This window comes from Cystoisospora suis, assembly GCF_002600585.1.
Source record: "Cystoisospora suis strain Wien I chromosome Unknown contig_1014, whole genome shotgun sequence".
NCBI lineage: Eukaryota > Apicomplexa > Conoidasida > Eucoccidiorida > Sarcocystidae > Cystoisospora > Cystoisospora suis.
This window is the reverse complement of record NW_027153815.1, coordinates 26,431-45,869: the sequence shown is the minus strand read 5'-3', so window position 1 is coordinate 45,869 and position 19,439 is coordinate 26,431. Positions and strand designations below refer to the sequence as shown.

At 42.9% G+C, this 19,439-nt stretch overlaps 4 protein-coding genes across 4 annotated transcripts in view; 1 reads left to right on the top strand and 3 right to left on the bottom strand.

Annotated features, from left to right (window-relative positions):
• Positions 1-128: 128 nt before the first annotated feature.
• Positions 129-4,877, bottom strand: CSUI_002383 (pre-mrna splicing factor rna; the record flags this gene model as incomplete). The annotated part of the gene is made up of 4 exons (XM_068062585.1): positions 2,752-4,877; positions 2,216-2,352; positions 1,409-1,580; positions 129-529 (listed from the first exon to the last, which is right to left on the bottom strand). Coding segments are annotated over exons 1-4 (1,629 nt in total), but the record flags the coding sequence as incomplete, so codon positions are not given.
• Positions 4,878-5,719: 842 nt separating this feature from the next.
• Positions 5,720-11,438, bottom strand: CSUI_002382 (uncharacterized protein). Its single transcript, XM_068062584.1, has 3 exons — positions 11,053-11,438; positions 8,159-10,755; positions 5,720-7,356 (listed from the first exon to the last, which is right to left on the bottom strand). The coding sequence occupies exon 2, from the start codon at positions 9,534-9,536 to the stop codon at positions 9,201-9,203; it is 336 nt and encodes a 111-aa protein (XP_067925441.1). The 5' UTR covers positions 9,537-10,755; positions 11,053-11,438; the 3' UTR covers positions 5,720-7,356; positions 8,159-9,200.
• Positions 9,414-19,120, top strand: CSUI_002381 (uncharacterized protein). Its single transcript, XM_068062583.1, has 4 exons — positions 9,414-11,113; positions 11,853-13,083; positions 13,914-14,241; positions 14,929-19,120. The coding sequence occupies exons 1-4, from the start codon at positions 10,353-10,355 to the stop codon at positions 16,053-16,055; spliced, it is 3,447 nt and encodes a 1,148-aa protein (XP_067925440.1). The 5' UTR covers positions 9,414-10,352; the 3' UTR covers positions 16,056-19,120.
• The window catches only part of CSUI_002380 (dna-directed rna polymerase iii rpc11), a 4,398-nt gene continuing 2,373 nt past the window's right edge, over positions 17,415-19,439 (bottom strand). The window contains exon 2 of the mRNA XM_068062582.1: positions 17,415-19,354. Coding sequence (XP_067925439.1) covers positions 19,230-19,354 — 125 coding nt within the window. The 3' untranslated portion in view covers positions 17,415-19,229. The remainder of the gene's footprint in view (positions 19,355-19,439) is intronic.

Sequence of the window (19,439 nt, the reverse complement as noted above, 5' to 3'; positions counted from 1 at the left end):
GTGAATAGAAAGAGAGAAGAAACCTTCTCACTCGCTGGCTTGTCGTGTTTCTTTTTCATCGTTTTCCTTTTCTTTCTTCTCTCCTTCTCCCCTTCCCCCCATTACATGTTAGATGCTGTCTGTATTTACCTTAAGAGCCTGAGCAATAGTTCTTTCTCCAGGGCCGGGCGCAGGATCTTCCCAAGGCCGGCTCATGTCTTTCGGGATGGAATCTAGAATTGCGGATTCTTGCGCATTTCGAATCTCCCTTCTTTCTTTACTAAGAGCTGTAGCGGTAGCTGCGGCGCGGGCTAAAGATCCATCTGGATTCGCGAGAATCTTGACGGGACTTAATTGCATGCCCGTTCTTGTCGTTTGGCCTCTAAGAAAGAGAGGCTCATCTTCCCGGATTTCTACCTCGACGTCTTCTTCGACTTCTGTGGAGGGGAGAATCCCTAGGTCTTCGTCATAGAGAGGATGCTCTTCACGCGAAAGCAAACCGCTATGAAGGAGTTGCTGATTCTCCCACTTATCAAAGTCGCTCATTAATCTAAGAAGAGAAAGAGAAAGGAAGGAGATAGACAGGGGAAGAGAAAAAGGGTGGAGAAGTGAGAAAGAATGAAAGAAAGAGAAGGGAAAGGTAGGAAGTAAGACAGACAGAAAACGAGATAAAGAGATAGAAAGAAAGAGAAAAGAGACAAGAGAATAGGAATAGAAGATGAAGATGGGGAAGAGAGAAGACGGATCGTGAATGCAAGAAAAGACCGGAAAGATACGGGAGAAGAAGAAAAGATAGAAGAAGAAGAGAAAGACAGAGAAGAGAGAGAGTGAGAGAAAGAAAGAATGCCGTGGTGAATGTGAAGAGTGTAGAGTCTGAACTTCTTTCCAATGAGAAAGGAAGAGAAGGATAAAAGAAGAAAGAGAAGACGAAAACAGAAACCCACTTCTTTCACATCCTTACGTGACAACTCCTGTCCAGGTGTACATACACTCCAGCATCCCTCAGGAGTATACCCCCACCATACTCTACATGTAGGGGGTGAACAGTCTGAAAGAACCTACGTACTCTCCATGTATACGTACGTATATCTATCCATATATCAAAATGTAGGCCACGCGCACGCATCTATGTATCTATGAATATTTCTCTCTCTTCCTATACATGTCTATATCTACATACATCTATATATACGTATCTATACATATATATATACATATCTATATATCTATATATATATATATGTATCTAGATATGCTTGTATGTAATTGATCTGAGCTTTGAGTGAAGGTGAAGCAACACCTTGAAAGTGCGTGACTAGTCTCCATTCTTTCTTTCTTTCTCGTCTTTCTTTCTCTTCTTTCTTTCTTTCTGGAATGAAGAAGAGACGATGGCTAGGAGGGCGAATGGATGGAGGAGGTGCTTGCTTACTTGCGTTTTCTGCAGTAGAGAGAATCTGCTTGACTAGATTTCCTACTGTCGCTGGACTCGAGTGCAATGCCTGTAATGCGTCCCACTCCCGCCTTCTCTCTCTGCTCTGCCTCGGGATCCTGCGGAATCTTCGAACTTCCTTGCCCACTCCCATTCAACTTTCCGTCTTCATCTGTAGGCACCGAAGAAAGAGAGAGAGAGTGGAAGAAAAAGAAGAGGGAGAGAAATAGTGATGGAGGAGAAAAAGAGAGAGAGACAGAACAGGAGAGAAAGAGGAGAGTTGTATATATCGATCTATGTATCTATATGAAGAATCCTACAGAGATCCAGATAAACCTTCTTCTTCCTCTCTGCACATGACACTGTCTCTTTCTCTCTCTCTCTCTATATATAGATTCATGTCTATTTACAAATACATGTAGGAATACACAGTACACATGGATAGACTGGTGCTAGATAGACTAGATGGGAGATCGAATGAAGATAAAGAGATATACAGAGAAGAAAAGAAAAGCACCTGAAAGAAAGAAAGAAAGAGAGGAAGATTTCGATCAGGAGCTCCCTCTACGTTTGGTCTTTCTTGTTCCCGACAACTCCTATCATCACTACCGCTTCTTTCTCTTCTTTTCTTGACCTCTCTTTTCTTTATTTCCCAGGTTGCTTTTCTTCTGGTCTTTATCTATCTTTCTTCTCTTCATCCTCATCGAACTTTCTTCTCTTGCACTCCCCTTATCTCCCTTCTCTTTTCTTCTCTAATTATCTTCTTCATGTATTTCTGTCTGTCTGTTTCTTTCTTCTTTCTCTTACCGTTAAGAGCGAACGGCCCTCTTGGCTTGAGGTCTCTGCCCGTCTCTTGGTCGACTTCTCGCATGGAGAGAGAAATTTTACTCCCTGCTATCGCCAGAATCTTCACCTTCACTCTCATATTGCGATGCACGATCTCTCTAAAAGAAAGGGGAGAGAAGAAAGAGATACGAAAGATATAAGAAAGGGGAGAGAAGAAAGAGATAAGAAAGATATAAGAAAGGGGAGAGAAGAAGGAGGGCAGCACACATACTTAGACAGAAAGACACCTATACAGAGCAGATGAGTAGATACGCGCCGACAAGAAAAAGATATATATATATAGAGAGAGAGAGAGAGAAAAAGGTAGAGAGAGACATATCTAGAGATCGGCACAGACATACATAAAGAAACACCTACATCGATCTATAGACCTAGACACCTACATACAAGGCATGTTGGTATCTATACATGGATATATGGAGAGAGAGTGAGAGACATATAAATATCTATCGTGTCTATCAACGGAGAGAAGGATAGATATGTTAGGTATTGCTTACTGAGGTTGTCTAGGCCTTTGATCTCCTCCTGCGTGGCTCTTTGGAGGCGTCATATCCACCACATGCAAGAGCCCCTGACGTGTTCCTTCATCTGTAAATTGAAGCCGGACAAAGCAGCCAAACTCGAGAACCTTCTCTACTACACCTTCATAAATCGCATAACGAATCATCGGGCCCGAACTTCCATAGTAATGTGCAGGTGGCTTCTTAACCTCTTCTTCTTCTTCGGCAGCGTTGCTCTTTCTCCCGTCACTTTTTGAGTAGAGCGCTGCCGAGGAATGTGTTTGTCTTTCTGATGCCTCGTTCCTCTTTTGAGGAAAGTGACTTTTCTTGAGAGCTTCTTTCTGCTCTTTGAGAAGTTCCTTCTCATCTTGTTCTGCCTCTAACAGTTTTAGTGCATGCGAAGATAGAGGGGCATCTTCGGAAGGTCTCTCGAGAAAGAGCTCCGGCCGTGACACATCATTAGGACGGCATAAACCAGGGAATTTCTTCTCTTTCTCTTTCAAGCGATCATCTTTCTCGCCTTTCTCTCTCGAGATTAATGATAAAGATGATAAGAAAGAAAGATCTCCTCCTTCTCCTCCTCCGTTGATCTCTTTCTTATCTTCAAGAGAAGAAGATCCATCATGAGAGCTCGAGTGACTGGCTACATTCCCGCTCGCAGAAGAAGACGAAGAAGAGACCGCTTTCTTCTTCTTTTTGGCAGAGAGCTTCTGTATGGCTGTGTAGAGAGAAATAGCAAGAGATGAAGAGACAGAAGCTCCATTTTCTTTGAGTTGAGAAGAGAAGTCTTCCAGAGAGGACGCTTCTTCTCCTAGATGAACGATGAATTCAGCGAGGTCTCGATCATCCAACCCCCAGTGATTATGCAGCTCTGTAGTGATACGCGAGATCACGCTTAAGCGCTCTAAGGCCTCCATATCATCTAGCTAGAGAGGGCACTTTCGCATCGAGACAAGGAGAGAAAAAATAGCGAGCTAGTCAAAAGAAAGAAAGGAGGAAAAAAAAGGAAGAAGAGAATCCATTCAGATGATTCTCTCACGCGAAAAGGATGAGAAGAAAGAAAAGAAAGATAGGAAAAAGGACGAAAGAAAGAAGAGTCTATTCACAACTGAACATTTAGGGGTGAAGAAAGACAACGCGGAAAGGAGAAATCTAAGATGAACATAGGGGGATTGCCGCTTTCTTTCTACATCTTTCTCTCCTTTCCTTCTTCTCCGTCTTCTCTTCTTTCTCTTTCTCTTTCTGATCTTGGTAGAATAGACGGGACGATCAAAGAAAGAAGGGAGCAATGACCGGAGACATGAGTATTGCCATCCCTGTAGAATGGGGGCGAAGACGATCGACTTGGGGTGAACAGGGGGAGCGAAAGAGAAAGAAGTGTGACTAATGTCAAAATACAAGAAAAGATGAAGAAAGAAACACTCCAAGAAAGAAAGGAAAAAAGATAGAAGAAAGATGAGGAAAGAAGAAAGAGGACATGATTGAGGGAGCTGAGTTGACAAGAAAGGAACGAGAATTTTGAGGGTTGCACGGACACCTCCTCGGGATGTTCTTTTTGAGGTGTATGTACACCTGAACTATCGATGTAGAGATGAAGGTAATATGCGCCCCCGCCTGAGAAATACTTGATTGATCACGGAAAGAAGATGAAACTATGGGAAAAAAAAAGAGCAGCAAGAGAAGAAAGCAAGAAGGACGGGAGAAAGAGAGAAAGAAAAAGCCAAAGCGACCTTCCAAGAGGGAGAAAAAGGAAAAGTGTAAGTTAAGAAGACACGTCGATCAATCAGAAGAAATAAGGGGGGACAGAAGACCTCGAGAAACTCGGCATAAGAGGAGCGAGAAAGAATGAAGAGAGAAAGCAAAGGAAAGAAGAATAAAGAGAGATTAAAGAAGAAGAAAAAGAGGAGAGAAGAAAGAGGAGGTTTCGATTCAATCGCAAACCCGTCATGCATGCAAAAGGGAAAAGAAAAACGGAAGTCCAAGAAAAGATGAACGCGCCTTCACCTCGATTGCTCTCTCTCTCTATCTGATCCGTGTGGATGGGTCTCTTTTCTCTTCCCGTTCTTTTCTTCTTTCTTTTTGTTGCCGATCTTTTCATAGATGAGAGATAAAATTCCTTTGCTTGCCTCAGAAGGAGGAGGAGAACAAGGAAGCAGAGGCAAAAGAAGCTCGAGTCGAACCAGGGGGGGGGGGTACCAGAGTCCTCCTTTGTAGATTCTCAATCTCTCCTTCTCTTTCTCTCTCTCTCCATAAATCTTTCTCTTTCTCTGCGAATCTTTCTCTCTCTCTATGAATCTTTCTCTCTCTCTGCGAACCTTTCTCTCTCTCTATGAATCCTTCTCTCCCTAGCTCTTTCTCTCGCCGAATCTTTCTGTATCCCTGGAACGATAGCTTTCCTTTCTTCTCTCGCAGCGTGCGTTGGTTAGCTAGAAACTTCAATCTTGCAGACCTCTACCTCTCCGTTTGATCCACAGGAAGCAGATAGACGAGAAAGAGAGAGACAGATAAGTCCCAGACTCCAAGAGAATAAGACAGCTAGAATTTAGAAGATAGTCAAAGGAAGAAATTTCATTGAAGAGAGAAGACATAAAGTCATGTCTTTCTCTCTTGCTTCTCTCTCTGTCCTCTCCTGGAGCTGGTGAACGACTAGAGAAAATCGAGGTATGCATTCCTCTAGTTAACTCTCAACTCTTTCTCTCTCTGTATGTCTCCATATATGGAGAAGCGCCAGGCCTGTCTGTAAGAACGAATAGCTGTAGCTATCTATGTGTATATGCATAGAGATGGGTATATGCTACTTATCCATGAGGAGTCGATGTGTATGGATGTTTATATAGAGGATGCCTGGGCGGGCTAAGGGAGTGTATGAGCCCTTTCCGCAGTGAAGAAGATTCGATAAGGTCTAGAGAAAGACAAGCTAAGGAGAAAGATAGAAGAAGAAGAGGCTTGTCCTTGCCCTTGAGTTAGATCGTTTTAACTGCATGGGGTGAGAAGTTTCTTCTTCAATGAATCTTTTGCTTGACTATCCATCTAGAGAAACAAATAAAGGGGGAGAGACGATAAATAAGAAGCACAGTGAAGCACATTCTCATTCGATTCCTTACCACATTGTGAAAAAGCACTCCCCTCTTCGAAGAGGTGTATATACACCGCATTTCTTCCCGTTTTCTTCTTCCATAACGAGGAACCTCACAGGGGTAGAGGCGCGATTGATTCATCAAAATACCAAGGTCTAACATATACACCTTCTCTTCATAGAAAGGTAGACATGAACACGTTTGAGTCCAGATGTAGACAGATACAATTTGAGAGATAGAGATAGGTAGATATCTTTCATGGAGATTCACCTGTCATATACATCAGACGAGACCCGCATAAATCATTCGTACAGCTCAGAAAGAAATGTACTGTATTTGCCTTTATGTCCTTTATCTCTCTCTCTGTTTCTCTCCCAGTCTTTCATCTCTCTAGGTGTAGCTCTGTCTCTCTCCCTGTCTGGAATTCCCTTCTCCTTCAAAATAATGTGTTTGACTGCTTCGCTCTCTACTATCCTAACCGAAGAAAAGAGGTATCCTCGTCTTTCTTTCTTCTTTTCTCCACTATCACTCATACATTTCTTTCTCTCCCTGTGGTCGTTCTTTCCTATTCATGACTTTGCTTGTCTCTCTCTACACGGCCGTCTCTTCTTCTTCATACGCAGACACATGCCCACTATAGACATGAGACACCCTCCCTACTAGACACACATCCATTCTTTCTCTCTTTTCGATCTGCTGCCCTACCTATCTTCAGAAAGAAAAGAGTCAGTCAATTAAAAAGGAAAGAAAGAAAGAGAGTCGCAGTGACGGAGCACCCAAGTGGATGTGAGAAAGAGAAAGAAGAAGAAGAAAGCATTTATCTCTCCCTCCCTTTCTTTCTTTCTTTCTCATGTTCTTCGTCTCTTTATCTATCTACAGATGTCCCTTTCTCTCTCTCTCTTTCTTTCTTTCTCTTTTTCTTTCTCTTTATCTGGGTTGTCCTTCTCTCCTTCTCAGTCGTCACCAGACAGGAAGATGAAGAAGGTAGAAGAACGACAGGTGTCCAAAACACTTAACGAGTGCAAAAGAAAGAAAGAGATCAACAGAGAGAGAGAAAGAGAGAAGTGTATAAGCCTCTTGTATAGAGAAGACATTAGGAAGAAGAAACATTGAAGAAGACGATGATAGAGAAGCAAATAGATAGATAGCTAGATAGAGAAAGAAAGAAAAGACACTTGCGAGAAGACAGAGAGAACAAGAAGAAGAATACGATCAGAGGAGAGAAGAGAAAGAGTTGCAGAACGAGAGAAAGACATGCCATTCGAGATAAAAAGATCCTTCCTCCTTTTCCTCTTCCTCCTCGTCTTCTTTCTCGGGGTGTGGTTCAAGTAGACTATCTTCATCATGCGCACCCTTTGCCAATTGAAGGTATCAATCCTGTACTACTACTACTAGTAGTGCCAGCCTTCTTTGAATCGATCTGTTTCGTCGATGTCCCCCCAAGAAGTTGAATCTCCTCCATATGACTCCTAGCCACCCCCGATAAACTCTCCTCGATCTTGGCGATCCCGACCACCTTCTTCTTCTGCAAAAGAAAAGAAGAAGGAAGAAAAGAAAGAGAGAGAGAAGATCTATCTCATTCATTCATTCATTGACTAGCAGAGCTCTCTCCTTCTCCTTCATACGATCGAGGAGGGGCGGCAACAAGAGTGACACATCTCTCTCTCTCTTTCCCTATTTGAGGAGCCGGGAGATATGTCGGTAGAACTACACATATGCACATACACCTAGATAGAGAAGGAAATATACACAGGGAGATATAGAGAGGGGGATGTATAGACACCGGAGGAGTAGATATGATCAGTCAAGATCACATCGCTGTCTTTCTAAGTCTATACATCTATATATAAGATAATACAGATCTATACATATATATATATATATACAGTGATAGGTATGAATGATTGAAAGAGAAGGCCTTCTATAGCCTTCAGCTAAAGTAGTACTAATACTATGTATTTATATCTATCTCGTATCAATGTCTAGCTATCCATATGTGTATGTATTTCAGGAGTGAGACTTGTTTTGCCTGTTGACTCTTCGTGTGTATTCTACATCTCCTGCCACCATTGAGAGATAGATTCCCTCCGCTCCTTCGCAGTCTCTCATACTCCCCTCTCTCTCTATGCATGTATCTATAAACCTATCTACCTACCTATGTAGGGATTTGTTTATCCCTTGCATCATCTCTAGCTACCTAAAGATGTGACTAGACTGAATGTGCGTACGCAACTCAGTAGAATCCATCTTTCTAGTCATATACGAGAGAGAGAGAAAGAGAGAGACAGCAAGAGAAAGAAGAAGAAGGTGTATGCATCTTAACCCACGTCTCTGATCAACCTGGAGAGCTTGGACAGTTTCCCTGCCTGAGAAGAAGAAGAAGATCTTTCCGGCTTGTTCTTCCTCGATGTATGAGAAGCCCCGTATGTCTTCTTATAGTTGGGCTTCTTTTTCAACGGAGCTTGCGCCATCTTGCCTACGCACTTCTTTCCTCTTCTTCTTCTTCTCTTGTCTCTCCCACCTCTCTAATTTCTGTTGAAGTGATCGGAAGAGATGTCGTCTATCTATCTATCTCTGTCTCTATCTGTCTCGCTCTGCCTCTCTAGATCAATCCTGTCTACGTCTGACGGTCTTTCTTTCCCATCCAACATAGAAAAGCCGAAGACTTCTCTTTTACTTAGCAGAGAGACAGGAAGTTTACAGATAGATAAAGGAAGGAGAAAAAGATAGATAGGGAGATGAAAAGATAGAGAAAGGAGAGATTCGAAAAGGAAGATCTGGTGTCTGTTGTGCTATGAGAAGAAGACAGAAGAAAGAAGAAGTGTGTAGATGAGCTGCCGTGAGAAACGAAGATAAAAAGAAGAAGAGACTGTTGAGAGAAGGGCGAAGACTGATGGAGAGCCAGAGAGTCGAAGAGAAAGGAAGAATAAAGAAAAGAAGAAGAAAGAGAAGAAGAACTTTTGAAGAGAGTGAGTAGCTAGGATGAGAGAGAGGATCGCGATAAGAGAAGAGGATTGAATAGGAACACTAAGAGAAAGGGAGGATGATGCCGTCTCTACACACGAAGAACGAGAAAGAAGAAGAAGAAGAATGATTGATCGGTCAGTCGGATCAATTATTCATTAAGATCAATCTCTTCCTCCCTGGGATAGGGGGAGAGCTGGAAAGAGAGAGAGAGAGAGAAAGACTCGTTGATCTCTCTCTTGTAGAAGGAGTGAGAAGACGTCTTCTATAAGTATCTATGACGGGATGCCAAGTGAAAAGATTTCGTGGGACATTCTCTTTCTTTCTTTATCTATCTATCTGTCTGTCTCTGTAGACTGTAGAAAAGTCAGAGAAGAGAAGTCTTCCAAGGGAGAAGAAGTTGTTCTATTCTCCTTTTCTTCTTCTTCTTCTCGAGTGGGCGTGCATGCAAACAGGCAGACGAGCCGCCGCTATATCAAGAGAGAAACTCGTGATACATCCATCGTCTTCTTCGACTTCAACTTCTTCTTCTTCTTGATCTCTCTTTTTCTTCTTCTTGATCTCTCTTCTTCTTCTTCTCTTCTTTCTATCTTTCTTTCTCTCTTTCTTGGCGGTGCTGCGAGAGAAGGGAGCAGACCGAAAGAGCAGGTCTCTTTTTCTCGTGAGAGAATAAATAGGAAGAAAGAGTTGTAAGGTCTCCTTTTTCTTCTTCTCTTCAGTATTTTCTTTCTTTCTCTCCATCTTTCCCAACGAAAGGAGAAGCTCCTTGTCACTAAGACAGAGATCTTCAGCTTACTATTCACTTGTTTTATAGAGATTCTCTCTTTCCTTGGAGTCAAGGTCAGTTCAAGGAAAGAAAAGCTCTCTCTCTACCTACCCCGGATCTTTCAGGTGTATGTACACCCGATGACACTCCCAAAAGGAGACGTTAGTATGTCTTCGAGAGGATCGTTGTATTAGAATCTCCAATTTTCCTTTCTTCTCAAACCAAGAGAGATTTCTCCCTGCGTTTTAAAGTACACACACGATCTTCTTCTGCCCCCCCTTTCTTTCTCTCTTCCCGGTGTATATGAATCTCTTCTTCCTTCTTTTTTTCTTCCCGCCTAAGACAGCTTATCTGCTTCTCTCGTATGCAGCTCTTTCCTTCGTCAATGAAAGCAAGAAAGAGGAAGAAGAAGAAAAAGAACGGGGAGAAACAGTCATGGAGCGGTTAATAGTTTTCTTCTCTTCTACGTTTTCATAGAATGATGTGTTTGAATTTTTCCTCTTCATCCTCTTCATCCATTCTCTCAGACTCCTGCCCTAAAGGGGCGAGGAGGTCATGAGGTGTATGTACACCTCAACTCATGTCGAAGACTGCTGGGTGTCTCTGAGGAGGTGAATCTCTTGAAGAGTCAAGAGGCTTAGAAGGGAGGTATCATCATCTTCTTCTTTTTCTTTCTTTGTCTTTTGCCTCTTTTTCTTCTCGTACTCTCTCTTCTCTCTCTCCAATCTTCTTTTCTTTCTGCTTTTCTTTCCGTTTCTCTTCTCCTCACATTTCCGTCGTCTTCCTCTACAATGACTTCTTCTTCTTCTGTTCAACTATACTCCTCACCTTCCCACAGAGGAAAAGGAGGAGAAGGACAAGCACTAAATGACGATGGCTCAACAGGAGTTCTTCTCAAATCGTCTTTTCCTTCTTCTTCTTCCTCGCATTTAACAGCTCTATGTCACAACAAGTCTGAGTCTTCGCACCGTCCTTCTTCTTCTTCCTCCCTCTCATCCTCTTCGTCTTCTTCTTCACCTCCTCTTCATCTTTCAGCATCTTTACCGCATGCAGCTCATCCTGATCGAACGTACTGTGTCTGCTGTACAGACACCCATGTCTTCGTGGGGGGGGGGACGATCGTAGGGTTGATATGTATCTGGCAGATTCCTTCTTCTGTCTTGAGAGAATTATCCCTCTCTGCAATTGAGCGATCTGTTAAAGAAGATAGAGAGACAGAAGAAAGGCGTAAAAGATGTCTCACGAGCCAGGAGAAGAAAACGACCAAACTAGGAGGGGGGACTACCACGCAATTCTTGGATGACGACGACCTTATAGAAGTCTCTCAAGTGAAGATCGACAGGAAGCGAGAGAGACCGCAAAATGAGCGAGTAAAGAAGAGAGAACAAGAGACGAAAGACGATGAGGCAGAAGAGGGAGAATCAAAGAAGAAAGAAAAAGAAAAAGAAGAAGGATGGAAGTTTATCGGTCTATTAGGAAGGATGTCTTCACCTGTTGTATGTGTTAAAGTCAATCCACTCCAGACGAGGCTCGTCGCTGTAACGCAAGCAGGGTAAGCTACTGCAGCTCCTACTATACCTATATATATTAGACATTCAGATAGACACTCGCCGATTCTTTCTCTTCTTCCTCTTTTGTCTTCTTGCGCATGTCTTTCGCTTCATCTTCATCCTGCTGTGGAGAGTCTCTTGCTCGCCCCTTGTCTCTCTCTCTCTCTCTTGCTACCAGACAGAAGACTGAAGAAAAGCATCCTTAGGAGGATCACTCTCTTCACAGATACACACATGAAAAGGAGATGCATGCTTGTAGAGATATGCATCTCTGTATATAGGCATATGTATATGTACAGGCAATAAGGAGGGTTACATGTATATCTTTGGTCGGGTTGAAAAATCGTTCTCTAGCCGTCTCGCCTGCATGTACAAGATTCTCTTCAAAATCGATAAAGACTCTCTCTCTTATGTCATCGACCTATCGTTCGATGCTCTATCTATTTGTATATCTATCTTTGTCTCCCTCTCTCTCTATATATATGTATATGTATATATATATGTATGTATAGCCGGCACGTCTTCTTCACTCTGTATGTAGGTCTGCGTCTGGTGTATCTCCCTGTATGTATGAAGTCTAATCTGCTATGTATTGGACTAGAATTTCAAAGACTTCCATCTATGTCTCATCAAACAAGAAGAGAAAGATGAAGATAGGTGTCACAGAGGAAGAAGAAGTAGAAGGAGATTGAAGGAGACGAATATTGTCATGTCTTTTCTTCTTCTTTTTCTTCTCTTTAGGATTGCTTATACATGGGATGTGAGCGAATCCTCCTTGAAGACGCTAGAAGACAAAATTAGTAAACTCGATTCTTCTTCTTCTCTTTCTCTCTCATCTCCTTTATCTCTTTTCAAAACTTCCTTGACGTCTTCTTCTTCTCTGCCTTCTTGGTTCAATGATATATTTACATCTTCGTCTTCTTCATCTTCCTCTTCTTCCTCCTCGTCTTCTTCCTCTTCTTCTTCCTCTTCTTCTTCTTCACACCTTTCAACTCCCTTAGCTCTTTCTTCCTCCCTCTTGCAACTTCTAAGAGACTCTCCCGAGCCCTTAGCTATCTTGGGCCAGGCGGAAGCCCCTGAAGATATCTCATACGTCGACTTTCTTCCCGATCAGTCAACCGTTTTAGCAGGTAGCCATCTTCCTCCATCTCCCCATCTTGCTCCTCTTAGTATCTTTCACGTCGATACAGGACAGAAGCTTGCCGAATTCTCTTCCTTAGTCTATTCTCCTTCTTCTCTTTCTGCCTCTTCTATCAATAGTCAGAAACCCTCTTCTTCGTCTTCCTCTCGAGCCCCCATTGTTCTATCCCATATAAGTTGTATTTCTGTGTATCCACATCGAGCGTATCTTACAGAGAGTGCATCCAAAGATCATCGTCTTCCTACTCGCCCTTCTCCTTCTCCTCCTCCTCCGGGAAGCGGGAGATGGGTAGCTGCGGCGGATCCCATATGCGGCTGTATAGCCTTTCTTTATCTCCCGGATGACGTGCTCCTGAAGCTAACGCGCCACCATAATTATTTGCATCATGTATCGAGACAACGGAAAGCAAGAAAAGAGACCTTAAGACATTTAAGATCCCAGATGCACACATCTCGTGATCTTGTTAATCAGAGGACCCAAGAATTATCTGACCTTCTTGAGAGAAATCCATCGAGTGTACATACACTTGAACAGCTAGCTGAGCGTCAGCGAGAAGAGACGGGGGGAGACATCATCGATGATGTCTCCGTCTTGGAGCTTCTCGATGCTCGACAAGCCGTCCTTACAGCTAAAGACAACTTCGAGAAAGCAGAAAGAGAATGGAGACATGCGATAGAGAGAGAAAGATTCCAGGGGGGGGGAGATCTTATCAAAGAAGAAGAGCTAGATGAAGAAGAGGACGAAGAAGAAGAAATGCCTCGAGTCAAACCGGTTCTCCTTCAGCATCTTCCTCTCTTGCTTATCCAACTTAGTGAAGCCGCACCTGTCACGGTAAGACAACCTCACATTTAACATGCATATCTCTCTCTATCTTTTTCTTTCTTTCTTTCTATGTCTAATTCCTTTTCTGTCTCTCTTTTCTTATCTTTCTTATCTGCTTCTTTGTTTCTCTCTCTAAGAAGGTAGAGAAGACAAGAAGGTGGAAGCTTAGGAGGGAGGTCTCAAGCGAGGGAGTCTCTCTTCTCTTTCTTTCTAACGAGGTTCATCTCTTCTTTTTCTTTTTTCCTCCATCTCTTATTCTTTCTCCTCTCTCTTCACACTTCTCATCTGCCTAGCCTCCACGTGTCTGCGAAGCCCTTCCTCTCCCCCCCCGTCGCTTTCCTTCTCCTTCCTGAGTTCTCCCTCGCTCAGTTCGTCAAGCGCTCCTCTTTCTTTATCTTTCTCCTCCAGGGATATTTCTATCTATCCATCTATCTTTAGTCTCTCCACTTATCTTCGCTCTTTCATGATCTATCTCCATGTATCTATCTATTTGTCTATCTATCTGGCTAGACTTGTGAGATCATCTTCTTCTTCTTTTTCTTCTTCTTCTTGGTCTTCTTTGAAGACAGATACTCCTCACTTGTCCTCTTCGAGTTAAGAGAGTGGCTCCACGTAATTACAACCTCTCTCCTTATCTTCCTCAGTTCCTTCGCCTGTGTATTCATCCCTAGTAGACTCACCATAGGGATCTTAAGTAGATCGTCATCTTCTTCTTCTTTCTTGACTTCTCTTACCTCTGTTTCTTCTTCTTCTTCCTTTCATTCTAGCCGTTCTCTCGTCATCTCTTCTATCTTCACAATCTTCTTTCTTTCTTTCTCACTCTTTCTTTGTTTCTTCAGATAACGTCTTTAGCTTGGAGCCCTCGAGTGCATCGAGGCACGCCGCATCATCTGACTCAGCAGGGGGTGCAGACAAATCGCTTGCTTTTTGCGCATCTGCATGTAGGCTGTGGGGATGGATTTATTCGTGTCATCCAACTGCATGCAACGCCATCTCCAGACTTACAGGCCTCGGGACAGAGGAAAGAGCAACTGCTGCACCCCCATCAGCAAGGAGAAGAAGAAGCAGCAGAAGCAGGAGGCGAAAGATTTGGGGGCCGCGATTCTTCTCTTCTTCCCCCTTTACAAGTGCGAAGTATCATTTATTGTAAAGTCGCTTCGGGACATGGTATGGCTCACAGCAACATTACTATTCTACGAGGAATCATCCCATGCTTCTTCTCCTTCTTTTCGTGTCTCTCCCTCTCTCTCTTTCTCCTTCTTTCTTTCTTCCTCTCTCTCTCTCTTTTCGATCTTCTTCTCTCTCCTTCACACCCTCTCTCTCTCTCTCGTGGTTTGCGTCTTTTCTTGGTAGGTAGGAAGGTCGATAGAGAAAGACATCTCCATGGTCGAGGGAGTCTAAACTTCTCTCGGCTCAGCTCTATGGGTGTCTAGATATCTGCAGATCTAGATCTCTGCGTGTCTGTATGTATATGTATGTAGACATCTACATGTATGTCTATACGGCTGTAGAGATCGACAAAGATATAGATCTCTTTATTTATATCTGCATGCGAGGTGTCTCACTCTTTCTTTCCTTCGTTCTTTCCTCCCTCTTTCGACTTTTACATCTGATGACGGCTTATCGGGGTGTCTTCGTCTTTTTTCCTGGTCTGCATGTCTCAAGGCTTGCCCTTCAACTCCTCTGTCTGCGTGCTTGTATTTCTATAGAGAAGGACGTCTTAGACATCTAGAAGATCTTTTCGAGATAAGCTTCTCATTCAATCTTCTTACTTCGATACCATGGTGTCTCTCCTTTCGTCTTTTTCATCCATTGCCTCTTTCCTTTTCTCCTTTTTCTTCTTTCTCCTTTCAGCTGAGGTGCGCTCTCTTGTGTCTTTACGTCCCTATTCACGTCGATGCGGTTCTCTCACTATCTGTGCATGCAATGCGACGGAGCTCCCGTCGTCTCTCTTTCCTCATGCATCCTCCTCCTCCTCATCTTCTTCTTCTTCTGGGGCTTCTTCTTCATCTTCTTCGTTGCTAATCTCCCCTCTTCTCTCTCTTCTTCCTCCTGGGGTGCGTACATCCTCGTCTTTAGTGGCTGAGCTTATACGGTCAAGCTCGCCTGCGGGGGGGGGAGAGGATGAAGGCTCTTCTTCTTCGTCTTCGTCTTCTTTACCAGAGAAAGGCCTTGAAAAGGAGAGTCTTGAAAGAGAACAGAGACGTCTGGAATCTTCTTTCTATCAAGTCCGATATATAGAAGGGATCGGAGATATAGGGGGAGACGAGATAGCGACAACCTTCGATAGTTACGGCGACTATATAGCTGAGGTTTCTTCATCTCCCTCGGGTCTATGTATTGCATGCATATCGAGCGATAAAACCTTACGTGTCTATACACGTCCTGATGCTATCCAGGCCGCTGTATGTACAGCTAAAGCGGAATATGAAAAGAAAGAAGCTCTACGGATCAAGAAAGAACAACAAGAAGAAGAAGAAAGAAGACGAAAGAAGAAAAGAGAAGAGATAGAAGCCTCAAAACAGAAGCGAGAAAGTGAAGATGAAGATGAAGAAGAACACCAAGATGTGGAAAGAAAGAAGGATGAAGAAGAAAAAGAGGAAGAGGAAAGGAGAGAAGAACACTACGGAGGAGGAGAAGAAGAGGGAAAGGAGGAAGAAGAAAGGATAGTAGAGAAGACAAAGGAAGAAGAAGAAGAAGAAAGAGAAGAGGAAGACAATGGACTTTTCTGTGAGGTGAACGGCCATCACGAGGTCGACGTAAGGAGAGAAGAGATAGAAGAGCCGCATGAGGAAAAAAGTGTGAATTCTTCATCTTCTTCAGTTAGCGAGAGAGCTCGGGTAGATTCCTCTTCATCTTCCTCGATGCTTCTCCCTCGAGATGACGGCAAGGGGGTTAACAGGGAGAGAGAAGAAGAAGAGGCGAAGAATGCTGTGCATGAGAAAGAGGAAGAAGAAGAAGACTTGTTTGGTGAGGACTGATAAGAGGAAAGAGTAAGAAAGAAAGAAAGAAAGAAAGAAAGAGGAAGATTAAAGATTTCTTTCTTCTTTGTCAGGGTTGAAGAAGAAGAAAAGGATCGGTTGCTTTGGGTTTGGGCTTCATTCTTCTCTACAGATCAAAAGACGACTGTCCAAGAAAGAAAGAAAGAAAGGAGAGAGAGAGAGACAGATAGAGAAATATGATGTGTTCTCTTCAGTGTGTAGGAGATCACTAAACTCTTTTTCTCTACGAAAGAAGAGGAGTCAGTTTGGTCTCTCGGTTCTCCTTCCTTTCTTTCTTTCTTTCATTTTTCTTCTGTGTTGCACCCCCCCATCCCTTTCTTTCTTATAGGCAAACAACTCCTACGCATCTTATCTCACCTATGTCCCTCTTTCTCTTCCTCTTTCTCCTTCTTCTTCCTTTTTCTGTCTCTTTGAGTTCAGAGCTGACGGAGAACCTTCTTCTTCCTTTCAATCAAAATCTTGACGAGTGACTTGTTCATCCGTTCCGATCCTTCCGTTGCGACTCTACGATCGATCGATCTATGGATCTATTCTTCTCTCTTAGCTTGATCTATTTCTATGTGTCTTTCTCTTCAACTCCTGTGATCTCTTTCTTTCTTCCTATCTCTGTCTCTTTCTTTCTTCCTATCTCTGTCTCTTTCTTTCTTCCTGTCTCTGTCTTTCTTCCTATCGACACATCTTCACACACATCAGAAGCATACACTAAGACCTCTTGGCGCGACTCCTCCCCCTCCTCCTCCTGCTGTCTCTTTATGAAGTGCAATCCATCCGTCTTGTCTTCCTTTCGTAGAGGGAGGGTTCGGTCCTACCTCCTCCTTCCCTCCCTCACGCTCTCTGTCTGTCGAGGTTTGACGTACCTGGAATCTAGTGAAGATAAACCGGACAAGTGTCTCTTTCTGTCTAGTTCTCTCATTCGATCTCTCACAGTAGCAGGATTGTCTATCGGAGACACGCAGTCGTAGACTTTATCATCCTCGTCATAGGGATAGTCCTAGTATCGGGACTATTACCATTCATTTTCGTCATGAGTGATACAGGAGGACTAGTAGTCGTAAGCAGCAGCAGCAGTCGTAGGGATTGTCCTAGTGTTGGTACTAGTCTAAGTAGTCGTAGTAGTAGTAATGGGTATAGTAGCGCTGATAGGATTAGGAATAGTCATAGAAATAAGGAGAATAAGAATACTAGGAGTCCCCATACAAGAGAAAGGATGGAAGGAACAGCTGGAAGAAGAAGGAGAAGAAGACTTTAAAGTGTGTTGTGTAGGAAAAGAAACCGACCTCCTGTTAGCTAGCTAGCTAGCTATCTCTGTCTCTCTACCACAACCTTCCCTACTTCTTGTTCTTTCTCTTCTTGCGTTTCGTCTTCTTCGTTACTTCTCAGTAAAAGTGTGGAGGAGAAGAAGAAGATGTGAATTCGAGACAAAGAAAGGAGAGAGAAAGATCTCTTCGACAGTACTTCAATCGTCTCTTCAACTCCCCTCTCTCTGCCGCTCAAGGGACACGTAGACACGGAGAGACAAACTAAGGAAAGACAGAGATCAAAGACATATAGATAGATATAAAGATAGATATATAGATAGATAGATAGATAGACTAAGGATAGAGAGATTGAAGACAGATAGGCAGAGTAAAGATAGATAGGTACATAGATAGATTGAAGATAGATAGATAGATAGATAGGTAAAGAGACAGAGCAGAGATAGATGCATAAAAGAGTTCAAGGTTCGATACATTGAAGATTGATACAGAAGAGATAGGTATAGATTTCTTCTTTTTGTTGTTTAAGTGTTCTTTGAGTAGTTTCCACTTGTGTCTTCATTCCCCTAAATTTATCGCCGTCGACTGCCCTTTTGAGAAGTGAGGGTTTTCTTCTTCTCCTACCGCCAAGGGTCTGTCTGCCTAATGCCTCTCTTTCTTTCTCTCGTGCATAGTAGTGGGGGTCTTCTTCATGAGGAAACTCATGAGATAGACAGACTTTTCTCATTGAGAGAAAAAAAGAGGGGAGGAGAAAGAAAAGAAAGAAGAAGACGAAGAAGGAATGCTCTTGATATGAAAGAGTGGGGAGGAGTGATTGAAGGGTGCACTATTACAATGGGATAGATATGAAAGAGACAACCCCGCTCTCCCCGAGAAAGACAGAGAGAGAGAAAGGGATATTTAGATCTCTATCCTGAAGAGTCGATTGAAGAGGAAAGAGAGAAAAGAAGAAGAAAAAGAAGAAAGACGACAATGAAGAGAGGGTTGTCGTTATCGAGACAATAGATTTGAAGAAATCGAACGAACAAGGGACAAGATGAAGAGAAAGTCTTTCTTTCTTTCTTTCATGTTGAGGAGGAAAGAAGACATGCAAACGAGAAAGAAAAGGACAGAGGGATTGAAGAAGAAAGAAAAATCACAAGAGTGAGAAAGAAGACGGCTGACGATAAGGCGATAGAGATTCTAGGGGACAGATTGACGGATGCTGAATCTTCTTCTTCTTCTTCTCTTTAATTTGCCGTTGTAGAATTCAATAAGTCATTCGTCTGCGGTGTGAATCCCACACCTGCATACCTCATACACCTGAAAGAGCTGCAGTACGTCTCTCTCTACCTCCTCTCTTTGCCTGCTGTCTTTCGAGAGAAACGAGCAGAAAGAACAAGGGACGGTCATTTCTACTACCACTACAGTCTCTATCTTTCTTTCTTTTCTCTTCATTCTCTTCCTATTCTTAAGTTGAGCTTCCCCATACAGAAACGAAGACAAGGACAGACAGAAAGACCATACATAGGAGAAAGATAAAGTGCTTAGAGATTCATAGATTAAAGAGAGACAGATTTGCGATTCATGGAAGATAGACAAAGAGATTGAAGATGGATACACAGACAGACTGGAGATAGAGATATTTGAGATACCTGCTCCTGCTGGTAGGCTAACTCACGTCTTCTTCTTCTTTTCTTTCGTATTGTTTCTTTTCACCTTCCTCTCTCTCCCCTTATTACTAATGTAATGACGTCGTGCTTGATAGAACCTAATCCCCCCCTCCTCCTTCCTGATCCTTTTCTTCCTCTTCTTCTCCTCTGAGAGTAGAGTTATCTCTACCTGACTTGTATCAATCTATCTACATATCTATCTTCGTTTCTTTCTCACTCTTTCTTTCTTTCTTCCCACTTTTTCTTTAGTTTTCTCTCCATCTGAATTTGCATGCAGTGCAGCAGTAGAATGTTGTCATGGGCTCGTCTGAGGAACGAATTTGAATCTCGTAGTAAAACGCCTCTGTATTCGAGCAATTCGGACATGAAGCTAGACACACGCAAAGGAAAGAAAGAAAGAAAGAAAGAATGAGAAGAAGAAAGAAGGAAATAAGTCGAGTTGAGGTGTACAGGGT